This window comes from Pteronotus mesoamericanus, unplaced genomic scaffold (genome assembly GCF_021234165.1).
Source record: "Pteronotus mesoamericanus isolate MK-2021 breed Mesoamerican mustached bat unplaced genomic scaffold, CSHL_Meso_final scaffold_651, whole genome shotgun sequence".
Taxonomy (NCBI): Eukaryota; Metazoa; Chordata; class Mammalia; order Chiroptera; family Mormoopidae; genus Pteronotus; species Pteronotus mesoamericanus.
This window is the reverse complement of record NW_026555325.1, coordinates 650,780-664,954: the sequence shown is the minus strand read 5'-3', so window position 1 is coordinate 664,954 and position 14,175 is coordinate 650,780. Positions and strand designations below refer to the sequence as shown.

At 36.9% G+C, this 14,175-nt stretch overlaps 1 protein-coding gene across 1 annotated transcript in view; it reads left to right on the top strand.

Annotated features, from left to right (window-relative positions):
- Nucleotides 1-13,722, top strand: part of MCM6 (minichromosome maintenance complex component 6) — a 51,264-nt gene extending 37,542 nt beyond the window's left edge. The window contains exons 14-17 of the mRNA XM_054562701.1: nucleotides 8,325-8,460; nucleotides 9,003-9,158; nucleotides 11,283-11,422; nucleotides 13,606-13,722. Of these exons, the coding sequence (XP_054418676.1) occupies nucleotides 8,325-8,460; nucleotides 9,003-9,158; nucleotides 11,283-11,422; nucleotides 13,606-13,722 (549 nt within the window). The remainder of the gene's footprint in view (nucleotides 1-8,324; nucleotides 8,461-9,002; nucleotides 9,159-11,282; nucleotides 11,423-13,605) is intronic.
- Nucleotides 13,723-14,175: the final 453 nt, after the last annotated feature.

Here is a 14,175-nt window from a genome sequence, read left to right as displayed (position 1 = left end):
CCTTCCCTACTCTAAGATTATAAGTAGTTTCTCAGGATTTCCTCAAGCACTTACATGATTTGGTTGTTTGTATTTCAGTCATTCAAACATTTGGTATTTATTCTGCTGTAAGATGTAAGGTATGAGTCACTTGATTCTCTTTCAGCTAATTTCCTAGTTGTTCCAACACCACTTGTTGAACAGTCCCATCTTTTCCACACTGGTTTGGTATGCCTTTATCATACATTAAATTCTTATATTTGTTAGGATCTCTTTCTGGACTGTATGTTCTGTGCCATTGGTCTAGCAGCCTCCTGTTACATTGGTACCACAATGTTTTAATCAATGAGGCTTCTTCTTTTTTAATTATACTTTTTTGACTACACTGTTATAGTTGTCCCAAGTTTGCTCCCTTTGCCCCCCTCCACCCAGCATCCCCACTCCCTCAGGCAGTCACCACATCATTGTTATGTCTGTGTGGGTCACAATTATAGGTTTTTTGGCTGCTCCACTTCATATACTCTACATCTCCATGGCTATTCTGTAACTACCTATTTGTACTTCTTAATCTCTTCATGGGGCTTTATATTTTAAATATACAGCTAGTACTATTGCATTGTTTTGTTTTGGCTGTTATAAACTTAATCATCTGGCTTAGTTTCTTTAAATGTTAATATTTTTATTGAGTGCACATTAAATTTATATATTAATATGGAGAATAGATATCTTTATAATAGTTTTTCCTGTCCAAGAAAACATAGCAGTTAGAATCTAGGTTATGCATTTCAGCCACTTTAAATAGAAACATTTGTTTTTTCTCATGCGATGTGTTTTATTTCCCACTCTTTAAAAAAAATTTTATTGATTGTGCTGTTACAGTTGTCCCAAATTTTTCCCCGCTTGCTTCCCCTCACCCAACACCCCTCCACTCCTCTCAGGCAATCTGCCTACCTTTGTCCATATATATGGGTCATGCGGATAAGTTCTTTGACTACCCTTTCCTATACTGTACTTTATACCCCATGGCTATTCTGTGACTACCAATTTATACTTTTTTTTTAATTGTTCAAATACAATTGTCTCACATTTTCCTGCCACCACTCTCCCCTGCCCCACCCACCCCCATCCCCCACCCTCAATCCTTCCCCACTTAGGCTTTATCTATGGGTCCATTATACATGTTCCTTGATTTGATCCTTCCCCTTCTTTTCCTCATTACTCCCTCCATCCTTCTCCCCCATGATTGTCAGTTTGTTCTTTTCTTTCAATGTTGCTAGTTATATTTTTCTTGCTTGTTTGTTTTGTTGATTAGGTTCTACTTATATGTGAGATCATATGTTATTTGACTTTCACACTCTGGCTTATTTTGCTTAGCATAATGCTCTCCAGTTCTATCCATGCCATCACAAAGGGTCATAGCTCACTCCTTCTGCTGCATAGTATTCCATTGTGTAAATATACCATAGTTTTTTGAGCCACTCATTTATTGATGGGCACTTAGGCTGCTTCCAGCACTTAGCTATTGTAAATTGTGCTGCTATGAACATTGGGGTGCATAGGTTCTTTTGAATTGGTATTTTGGGATTCGTAGGGTATAATCCCAGCAGTGAAATTGCTGGGTCAAAAGGCAATTCCATATTTAGCTTTTTGAGGAAATTCCACACTGCTTTCCATAGTGGCTGCACCAGTCTGCATTCCTACCGACAGTGGACTAGGGTTCCCTTTTCTCCACAATGTCACCAGCACTTGCTTGTTGATTTGTTTATAATGGCCATTCTGACCAGTGTGAAGTGGTATCTCATTGTGGTTTTAATTTGCATCTCTGATGGCTAGTGATGCTGAGTATCCTTTCATATGTCTCTGGGCCCTGTGTTTGTCCTCCTTGGAGAAGAGCCTGTTTAGGTCCTTTGCCCATTTTTTAATTGGACTGTTTGTCTTCCTAGAGTGGAGTCGTGTGAGTTCTTTATATATTTTAGAGATCAAACCCTTGTCCGAGGTATCACTGGCAAATGTATTTTCCCATATGGTTGGTTCCTTTTTCATTTTTCTAATGTTTTCTTTAGCCATGCAGAAGCTTCTTATTTTGATGAAGTCCCAATTGTTTATGTCCTTTGCTCTATGGAACATATCATGGAAAATATTGCTGCATAGAATATCTGAGAGTTTCCCACCTATGTTCCCCTCTAGAACTTTTATGGTGTCGCAACTTATATTTAAGTCTTTTTATCCATCTTGAGTTTATCTTTGTGTATGGTGTAAGTTGGTGGTCAAATTTCAATTTTTTGCATGTAGCTGTCCAGCTCTCCCAACATCATTTGTTGAAGAGGCTATTTTTACTCCATTTTAAGCTTCTGCCCCCTTTGTCAAATATTAATTGACCATAGAGACATGGGTTTCTTTCTGAGCTCTCAGTTCTTTTCCGTTGACTTATGTGTCTGTTCTTATGCCAGTACCAGACTGTTTTGCTTACAGTGGCCTTGCAATGTAGTTTGATGTCAGGTATTGTGATCCCTCCGACTTTGTTCTTCTTTCTCAAAATTGCTGCAGCTATTTGGGATCGTCCAATTTATACTTCTTAATCCCCTCACCCCTTTACCCATTACTCCAAATGCCACTTTCATCTGGTAATCATCAAAACTCTCTCCATATCTGTGATTCTTTCTCTGTTTTTGTTTGCTTGGTTTGTTTTTTAGATAAGTCCCTTTAACATTTCATATAATAATGGTTTAGTGAAGATGAACTCCTTTAGCTTTACTTTGTCTGGGAAGCATTTTATCTGCCTTTCCATTCTAAATGATAGCTTTGCTTGGTTAGAGTCATCTAGGTTGTAGGTCCTTGCTTTTCATCACTTTGAATACTTACCAATATCTTCTAACCTGCACAGTTTCCTCTGAGAAATCAGCTGACAGTCTAATGGGAACTCCTTGTAGGTAATTACCTGCTTTCCTGTTGCTGCTTTTAAGATTTTCTTTGTATCATTAACCTTTGGCATTTTAATTATGATGTGTCTTGGTGTGGACTCTTTGAGTCCAACTTGTTAGGTACTCTCTGTGTTTCTTGGACTTGGATGTCTATTTCCTTCACCAAACTAAGGAAGTTTTCTTTTATAATTTTTTAGAAATAGATTTCCAATTTCTTGCTCTTTATCTTCTTCTGGCATCCCTATGATGTGAATATTGAAACGTTTGAAGTTGTTGCAGAGGCCTCTTACACTACCGGGGGGTGGGAGGGGGGTTGTTTTGTTTTGTTTGATTCTTTTTTCTTCCTCTTGCTCTGTTTGGTTGTTTTTTGTTTCCTTATATTCCATATCATTAATCTGATTCTCGGCTTTGATCCACCGTTCTATTGAGTCCCTGTAAATTGTTCATTTCCATGAGTATATCCTTCATTTCTGCCTGGCTCTTTTTTATGCTGTTGAAGTAATCACTGAGTTCCTTGAGCATCTTTATAACCAATATTTTGAACTCTGCATCTGTAGATTTCTTATCTCCATTTTGTTTAGTTCTTTTTCTGGAGTTTTAATTTGTTCTTTCATTTGGGCCATGTTTCTTTGTCCTCATTTTGGCAGCCTCCCTGTGTTTGTTTCTGTGTATTAGGTAGAGCTGCTGTGACTTCCTGTCTTGGCAGTGTGGCCTGTAAGCTCCAGTTGCAGTCTTCCCCAACACCCAGAACGGGTACTCAAGATGTGTCCTCTGTAAGCTGAGCACCCCCTCCTCCTGTAGGTGACCCTTATTTGCTGTCAGCAAGTCTTTGGGAGGGATTTACCCAGGCCAGTCTGCTGTAAGGACTGGCTGTGACCACTGACCACCAACCTCTGCCCTCTGTAGAGAATCAGCTGTGCTTGGGCAGGGTGGTGGTGCTCCAGCATGGCCTGTAGCTGTCCATTGTGTGTGCAGGCTCTGGGGTTTTCTGGGTGGTGCAAGCCAAGGTCAGCCCCCGCCCATGTTTCACCTGGGGCCACCCAGCATGAGCTACAAAGCAGTCTGCAGATGGCTGCTACTTGTGCTGGGGTTGGAGGTTCCCAGGCTGAGCCAAACTGTGATCCAAAACTGGCTGCTGTTAGTTCTGGGCCCGAGGCTACTTAGCCAGAGGTACAGGGTCTGGGAGCGAGCATAAGTTCAGTGGGACAGAGACTCAGGTAAATGCCAAGGCAGGGCAAAGAGTGAAACCAGGTTGATGGAGTCTCAGATATGGCTCCCTCCTGCTAGTTCTGTGGCTCTGTGTGTGGAAGGCTCAAAAAAGGCACAATGTCCTCTGCCTTCCTTTCTGTCTGGGAGAGAGCTGTCTCTCACCCTGATGACAGACACTTCAGTCCCTCCCTGTATGCCACCAATGCCTTTAAAGCTGCTACCCAAGTGGTCCCAGAGCTCAGAGGAAGTGAGTCTGATTATGTTTGGCATGGGCCCTTTAAGAGGAACTGCCGGGGAGTCCAGTAGTTTTTTTCACTGATTCTAATCCCACTTGTTTTTACAGCCAGAAATTATGTGGGCTTGTTTTTTGGAATTTATGGTTGTTGCCTAACGTCAGTTTTCATAAACGTTCTATAGGCAATTTTAAGGAAGGCAAGTCTCATTAACAGTTTTTATTTCTGTACCAATAATATAATTATTGTCTCCATTTATTCTTTTATCTCCTGTAATTTCTGCATTATTAGTATTGTTTCCCTCCTGATTTTCATTTTAATCTGTACCCTCTAACTTTAGTAGTGTGCCTTTTTTTTGTCTTCTTTATGCTTTTTGGCCTGAACTCCACCTTACGTTGTCTAGTATACTTTGCCTTTTTTTTCTTCAGCATTTCTGAGTAAGTTTGTGTGATATATTTATACATATACACAGATTCTCTCTCTCTCTCTCTCTCTCTCTCTCACACACACACACACGCGCGCGCGCGGAGTTGTGTTTTATTTTGTGACCCAAATAGAAAATCTTTTTCTTTTTTCTCTCATTTTCTTCTCAATTTGACTGGCTCTATTTTTTTTTTTTAATTTACATTCAGTACTATTTTGTAGTAGTGTGAGGTGTACAGCATAGTGCTTAGACAATCATATACTTTACACAGTGATCCCACCCCCAATATTTCCCACCTGGCACCATATAGAGTTAATACAGTCTTATCAACAATATTTCCTATGCTGTACTTTACATCCCTGTGACTATTTTGTAGAAACTAATATGTACTTTTTTTTTAAGATTTTATTTATTTTTAGAGAGAGGGGAACATCAACGTGTGGTTGCCTCTCTCACATCCCCAACAGGGGACCTGGCCTGCAACCCAGGCATGTGCCCTGACTGGGAATTGAACCAGAGACCCTTTGGTTTGCAGGCCGACACTCATTCCACTGAGACACACCAACCAGGGCCAATATGTGCTTCTTAATCCCTTTGCCTTTTCCACCCAGCCCCCTAACCCCCGTCCTCTCTAGCAACCATCAGTCTCCTCTCCCTGTCTATGAGTCTGTTCTTTTTCGCTTTTAGTACATGAGTTAAAACCATTTAGATATATTGGTGTGAGAGAGAGGTTTATTTTTCTGATCCGTAGTCAGGCGCGTTATCCATTGTGCCACTGGCCCGCATCCTAGAGAGAGGTTTATTTTTATTTCTCCTTTTATAGTTGAAAAGATTTTTCTTTGTGTGGCCTCTTGGCTTTTGCTTGTATATGCAGTTCTGATATTCAAAAGGTTTGTATCTTATTTTAGTGGTAACTTGTATTATTATAGCTTTATATTATGCCCTTAGTTATCTATTGTTTCCCTACTATGAACAGTGATAAAACTGACATGTTTCACAATCCCTACTTTCGACCTCTCAACCACCTGATTTTAGTAAATAATATCTTCGTGTTTACCTTTGTGCAGTCACATATGCTTATCTGTCACTTGATTTATCACATTTTGACTCTGCACCAGAGGCAATCAGCAAATTTATCTCTCAGGTCTCCCTGTTTTCTTGTTCTCTTCCCATTTTTATTATGCTATTTCTTTATCTTCAGGGTGCATATCATTTACATTGTGTTTTGTCTCACTTAATTCCCAGTTTGTTTTAGTCTTAGTTGTGTAGCTAAATATATGCAAGACTCTGGAGACTATTTTGTCATGATTTCCTAATCCACCTCTTGGCTGCTTGAAATCTGGTTAGGAAGAGTTCAATGAGAAACAAATACATTTATGAGAATAATATTCTCTTAGCATTATGTTCAACAGATTTATTTGTAGCCTTTACCTGAATGACAGCTTGGCTTGATCAATAACCTTTGACATATACTTTCTTTTTTTGTGAATTTTTCTACTGTATCCTGACATTAACTGTTGCTGTGGGAAAATCTGAGGCGAGCCCCTGATTATTAATTTTGCTTCCATAAATAACTTGATTTTTTCTAAATATTCTTTTTTTATTTTTATAGATCAGTAAGTTTACTAGAATATGTTTTGATATTGACTGTTATTAAATGACTTAACATTTCCTTGTTAATTTGTTTTTAATTGCTCTGCTGGTTTTATCTTGTTAGGGAGGAAGATTTAACAAAATAGTTGATTATTTATAAAAGGCCTTAAAGGAATCCCCCAAAACATGGATAGGTCATTTTCTTTGAAGTAAGCTTTTTTATTGAAGCAAAACATACATACAGAAAAGTGCGAAAATTACAAGTGTATACAACTCATTGATCTTCTAGTGAAAAAGCCTGTGTAATCTATACCCGGATCAGGAAGTTGAACGTTAATGACTAACAACTCTAAAAGTCTCTCTTTGTACTTCCTCCTTACTCTTACCCTCCTCTGAGGATAACCATTGTGTTTGTTTGTTTGTTTGTTTGTTTGCTTTTATTGATTACATAATACTCTAACCATTCTACTGATGCATATTTAGGTTGTTTTCAACTGTATTTTTTTCATTGTGGTTAAAAACATAATATAAATTTTGCCATCATAACCATTTTATAGTTATACTTAACATTACAGTTCAGCAGTGTTAAGCATATTCACATTGTTGTACAACAAATTTCTAGAACTTTTCCATCTTGTAGAATCATAGTGTTATCTGTCTTTTTGTAATAGCTAATTCCACTTAGCATAATGTCCTTAAGGTTCGTAAATGTTATAGCATGTGACAGGATTTCCTTCTTTTTTAAGATTAAATAATAATATATTGTATGTATATACCACATTTTGTTTATCCATTCATTTATTGATGGATATTTGTGTTGCTTCCATTTCTTGGTTATTTTGAATAATGCTACAATTGTAGAGCACGGTATTCTTTATGTTTTAGATATTAACCTCCTATCAGATTTGTAATTTGCAAATATTTTATCCCATTCTGTAAGTTGCCTTTTTTACTCTATTGTTTCCTTTAATACTCAGTTTTTTAATTGGATATAGCCTCATTTGTCAATTTTATTTTTTATTCCCTGTGTTTTTGGTGTCATATCCAAGAAACCTAGTACATTTCCTGCCCAAATCCAAATTCAGTTACCAAATCCAATGTCATGGAGCTTTTTCCCTGTTTTCCTATATATTGTTTTATAGTTTTAGGTCTTTTAATTTATTTTGAGTTAATTTTTCTATATGATGTAAGGCAAGGGTCCAACTTCATTCTTTTGAATGTGATATCCAGTTTCTCAGCACCATTTGTTGAAGAGACTATCCCTTCCCCAATGGGTGGTCTTGGCACCCTTGTCAAAGATTAGTTTACCACATATGTAAAGATTTAAGGATAACCATTATTCTGATTTCCTGCTTCTACACTTTGCATAAGTGCAGTCATAGAATATGTTCTTCCTTGTGTCTGGCGTCTTGCACACTGCATTAACACTTTAAGGTAATCATTTCTGTTTTGTGTAGCCTTAGATCTGTTTTCATAGCTATGTGATAGTCTATCAATGAATATATCACAATGATTCACCCATTCTTCTGTTAATGGGCATTTAAATAGTTTCCAATTTTTGGTTCTTAAGGGATATACATTATCTTTTGGTCCATAAGATATATATTAGGTGTACATTTCTGTTGGGTATATATACTTAGGAATGAAATTATTGAGTCATAAGTAGTAGTATACATGTGTTCAGTTTAGTAGAGATTACCAAAACGGTTTTTCATAGTGGTCATATCAATTTATATTCCTGCCAGCAGTGCATGAAAAAGTTGTTCTACATTTTTTCCAGCACTCAATATTGTTGGTCATTTTAACGATGCTGGTGACTTTACGATGTTAGCTCATATTTTATGTGTGTGTCAGAGAGGGAGAGTTTGAGAAAACCAAAATAACACTGTGATTTTGTATGGAGAAAGTCTCTTTGGTATATCAAGAAGACGGACTTCCTGATTCACCTCATCTTGATTGATTTAGGTCCAGCCTAAACATGTGAAGGAAGCTTTCAGGTTACTGAACAAATCGATCATCCGTGTAGAAACACCTGATGTCAATCTAGATCAAGACGAAGAAGCCCAAATGGACATAGATGAGGCCCCAGATGGCATCAATGGTGAGGTGCTTGTTTATGACTGTTCTGGGATTAGAGACCAGAATGTTCTCTGAGATGTCATGGCGAAAGTGCACTTGTTGATGGTTTTGAATGGATATTGAATTGTAATTAACTGTTTACAAGTTAAAATTCAATTAAATAATTGACATAAAATATATATGCTTAAAAGATCAAATACACCAAAATGATTATAGTGGACTTAATTCCCCAGCCTTATTTGTATTATTTTGGTTTTGATTTAAAAACATTTTCTTGAGTACATTAAAACGGAAGATTATCAGAATTTAAAATTTTGCATATAGTATTAAAATACACTTTTAGATCATGAAATCTTTGTCTCTTATCCTTCCCATTTCTTCCAAGTTAGTTTGTCTTCATTTACAAATTTGCTGTTAATTTTTATTTGTTAAAATTACTAAATACTGAGTATACATTCATGCTTGTTTTGAAATTAGTATTAAAATATTATAAGTAGTATATTTATAAACATTTGATAGGGAAGATTTGAGGAACAAGATTCAGATGGCTGATGTTTCACTTAGGTCATGCTGACAGCCCTGCTCCTGTGAATGGAATTAACAGCCACAGCGAAGACACAAACCAAGATTCTGTTCCGAAAGCCTCCTTAAAGCTGGGCTTCTCCGAATACTGCCGAATCTCCAACCTTATTGTGCTTCACCTCAGGAAGATGGAAGAAGGTGAGGCTGTACCTGGTGTTGCTCACGTGCTCATTTACATAAGCTCTAGTCACATAAACCACTTCTGATCACTAAAGAGTGTATTTTGTCAGGAGAGATGCTAAATTGTTAAACAAGCTCACTTTGGCACAGAAAATCTGCAGGGTGTGAGCACATCTGCCAGCCTGGACATTTCCCCACAAGTTCATTGTCAGACAAAGGTTTATGAATTATGCTTATTAATGTTGTTGGCCCATTGTAATAGTTTTAAAGCAGACTTTGGGATTTGATAATATATAAAAAAAAAGCGCTTTATGACATTTTTACAAATGTAAAATCACTATTCCTTACAAGTGCTTTATTTGAAATGTATGAACTCCTAGGTTGTTATATTTTATAAGCAAGTAATTGAACTCAAAAGACTATATCAGCACAAATACATTCCAGACTAGAAATAAAGTAAAACCCTCATTTCTCCTTAGGTAAAGTGTGATAATCTAGACACTAGTACATTTCCTGCCCTTAACTGCTTTACCATGCTGTTCCAAGTTATATCAACCTATAGTTAGCCATAGGTAGGAGGAAAAGTAATGAAATCAAGGAGTCATGCTTAAACTTTAATTTGGTGTTTAACCATCAGGTAATTCTTCTTTAAAAGTTCCAATATATGCTGGCTTTCAGACAGTTATTGTCATCAGAGTATCCTATCTAAGATGTAATAAAAAAAAACCCAGAGATTGTCTCAGCTTACTGAAGATCTGAGCCCTTTAATGTCTGCTCTTTTTCTCCTGTTAACTGTGGACCAGTGGGAGGGAAGAGAGAAGAGAGTAAAGAATTCACTAGGACAGACAGGTTTTAGCCACACTCCCTTCTCACATAAAAAAATTTGGAAACTCACATGTTCCTGTGTTCATATACTTCATTATTCTATTTCTCTCTTGCACAACTAAATTTTAAACATGGCAGACCATTGATGGGGCAAAGATATGATTAGCACTGAGACACTCTCTGCATTCCATAGATGAATTCTACTTGGTATTCTTCCTTCCTTCAAAAAAGAAAAAAAGAATCACAACTGTAAACCAAGGTCACTTACCAAGAACATTTAGACAAACCACTCAAGTTTCAGTACAACAGGTCCTTAAATAACGTCATTTAGTTACAGCACTGATAAGTTGCCATAGGAACTTAACTCTTATTTATATCCATTCATCTATGGTAAAATTGGTTTTATTACATGTCATTTTGCTTAAAGTTGCAGAACCAATCAACAATGTTAAGTGAGTACTTACTGTACAGCCTTAATAAAACTTCGCAGCCAATTCAAAGTACTTTTATTTTCTTTTAGTATATTTTATTGATTATGCTATTACAGTTGTCCCATATTTTTCTCCCTTTTTTCCCCCTCCATCCTGTACCCTCCCTTCCCTCCAGCATTCCACCCCCTTAGTTCGTGTCTGTGGGTCGTACATATAAATTCTTTGGCTTCTCCATTTCCTGTACTATTCTTAATCTCTCCCTGTCTATTTTGTACCTACTATTTATGCTTCTTATTCCCTGTGCCTTTTCCCCCGTTCTCTCCCTTCCCTCTCCCTTCCCTCTCCCCATGATATCCATTCATTCAGCATGAATAGACCTTACTGGAATAAATTGTTAATTTTTCATTTTGAGTGAATTCCTGTGGTTTTTACTTCTCAGTTGACCTCAATTCCATAAAGTCTTCCTTTTTCCAAAAAGGAAAAGTTATATTTAAGAACTGTTGCTTGCTGTTGTTTCATTCCTAATTTATGCCTTCAGTTGCTTTTGGCAAACATTCTTATAGATAATGAAGCATAAGGGGGTGAAGGAAACACCTTATACTCTGAAATCTTAGCAGCTTTAGGAAACTTGTTTCTTACAATTTCTATTTAATTCGATTTTTCTCTTCAGGATAAAGTCAGGTGTACTTTAATATAAATAATATCACAGGTTATTTTAGGCTTATGATGGAACATTGCAAATCTTATTTCAGCAAATGTACTTTCTGACTAGTTGATGGTTATCTAAACTGTACATATCTTGTTGTGTATGCACACCCAAGGATTGACAATACAATTTGCTAGAAAAATAATTTAATCCTTTTAAAATGTGTTTTTTTTGTTGCAGAAGAAGATGAGTCGGCATTAAAGAGGAGTGAGCTTGTTAACTGGTACTTGAAGGAAATTGAATCAGAAATAGATTCTGAAGAGGAACTTATAAATAAAAAGAGAATCATAGAGAAAGTCATTTATCGACTCACCCACTATGTGCGTACAGAACTTTGCTTCCTTGGGGATTAATGGGGGAGGGAGCTCATGCCTCATTTATGTGTAGGTTCATTAGATGTTCATTTATTTTGAATCATTAGGGTCTAGTCAGAATTATGAATTGTAAAACAGTTAACAGGAATTGACTTATTTCCTCTACTAAAACAAGCAGAATATAAGTTACATCTGGGAACAGGGATTTAGGGTCTTATTATTTGAGTATTTTTAATCTTTGTTTTCAATTCCCATTACCAAGCATCAGCCACTATTACCTATTTTTTTACATTTCATCTTCCTCAGATCCTTGCCTTCATTACCCAGCTTACATTCTAATGGTCACTCTTATACTTTTTCTTCTTTTTTTCCCTAAGCCAGACTGTATCCAGCTTTATAAAGGTACTTTTTGTAAACAGCATGGTGTTTCAGGCAGAACATGGGCAAACAATTGTTAATAGTATACAACTTTCAAACTCCTTTCTTCAATGGACTACCAAAATCAGAAAGTCACTGAAAAACCCAATGAAGTCTTCATCAGATGTTCTGAGCACTGAAAGTTTAGAGTGAGAGCTGACATTTCAAAATCATGCTTTGTGTTTCTTCTTCACCGTGCTTATTGCCTTGCAATACATTCTTTATTTAGGTGTTTAGTTTGTGTCTGTCCTTAGAAAGCAAGCACCATGAGGGCAGGGACTTTGTCTTGATAACCACTGTTCCTCAGGTTCTACAGTGTTGCCTGACACATGGAAGGGTCAGATATTTGTTGAATGATTGGATTTTTCTGTTCAAGTGGCAGGGATTCAACTCTCCTGCAGTTCACTTCAATGCTCACTATATAAATATTATAGGTGTCACAAATGAGGATTGTCTTAACTGAAAAACTGTTTACCTGTGAGAACAGATGCAAATGAGCGTATGATTTTGATGAGGGGAGGGAGATAAGAACAGCTACTCTGATCAGAATTTAATAAATAATATATATGAAAATAAACCTGAACCAGGGTAACACATTGCTAAGAATTGTCTTTCTATTAGTGGGCAGTGTGTTTGCACCAGGCCAGCCCTTTCGCCCTAGAGCCCCCTGATATAAGGGATCAGTGTAAGATAAAATGACCCATGCAAGAAATCCACATTGGGACACGTGAAATTAACTGATATAAACTGGTAGTTTGACTCACTGCCTAAGCTAATTCACTACGAAAGACTAGAGAACTATGCTGATTAAATGCTCTTTCTATGAGGGTGTGTTAATACAAAGAGTGCTTGAAAGTGTCCAGTCCCTCTTAATAGCATTAGTGCTCATCCTGTGGGAATTCACCACCTTCTCATCTGGGATATTTTAGATTGGTGTATACATACATCATAGGCTTGAAATTTGTCATTTGTATTTTTAAGCCATGTGGTGTATTCTTTTTTTTTTTTAGAGATGGGGAAGGTAAGGAGAAAGAGACATCGATGTGAAAGAGATACAGCCTTTTGCATACCCCCAACAGGGGACCTGACCTACAACCCAGGCATGTGCCCTTAGTGGTAATTGAACTGGTCACCTTTTGATTCAAAGGCCAGCACTCAGTCCACTGAGCCACACCAGCGAGGGCCATACTCTTTTTCTTTTTCTTTTTCTTTTTCTTTTTTTTTTTTAGCTCATAGATAAGAGTGAAAATTTTTCATGTTATCTTCAGATTCTGCTTCTAACTGAATTATGAATGGGTGGTATATTAAATAGTTCAGTGACCAATAATTAAAATTACCAAATATTAATTGAAACTAAACACATATCAGAGTGATAAACATAATGATAAACATATTTATCAGAGGATTTTACCCAGTCTCACAGTCTTAAAATTCATACATGATGTTTTGACTTTTTTTAAATTACATTTACAAGTACTTGATTTAATACACCAGGAAACCTCATTGAAATCACAATCTCTGTTGAGCTTACTTACATATTTTTTAATTTTTCAAAGATTTATGGTATGAAAAGGTCTAAATCCTGGTGGGAACAGGGCAGGGATTAGCAGAACTTTAATAATGATTTTAAGTTGCAGCCTTTTGTCTAGAGTTTCTGGAAGGGAAATGAAAGAAAATACTAGTAGCAAACATTCAGAAGGGTCAAGTGCTGTGTACCTGGGCATTTTTGTAATAATGCTGGAGACCTGAGGACAAATGTTTGTGTTTCACAGGATCATGTTCTAATTGAACTTACTCAGGCTGGATTGAAAGGTTCCACAGAAGGAAGTGAGAGCTATGAAGAAGATCCTTACTTGGTAGTTAATCCTAATTACTTGCTTGAAGATTGAGATATTGAAAGCAACTAACCAGAGAAACTGCAGCCTTCTCCCTCCTGGCGTGGTGTCTGCATGGAGCTCTGCTAGCAAGAGAGATGTTTCTGAGAGCAATGCTTCAGGAAGATTTATTTTTGCATAACAAGAATCAAATTGATGGTCCTCTGTGTCACATTCCCATCATACACTTCTTTGCCAACATGGGCTTTAGCACTTTGTTTAGTGTGCTCCTTATCTAAATGAAGTTGGATCCCGATAATGTGTGGTTTCTATCACTAAGACCTTTGCTTTCACATGTAGGAAAAAGGTCTGTTTCTTTTATGGTATGTAGTCTTTTATTGGGGAAGTAACTTTTCCATTCCTTTTTATGGTATGTAGTCTCTTATTGGGGAAATAACTTTTTCAATTGCTAACCACTGCTTTTTTTCATAAAATAAAATAACCTGTTTTGAATATGTCTATTGGATT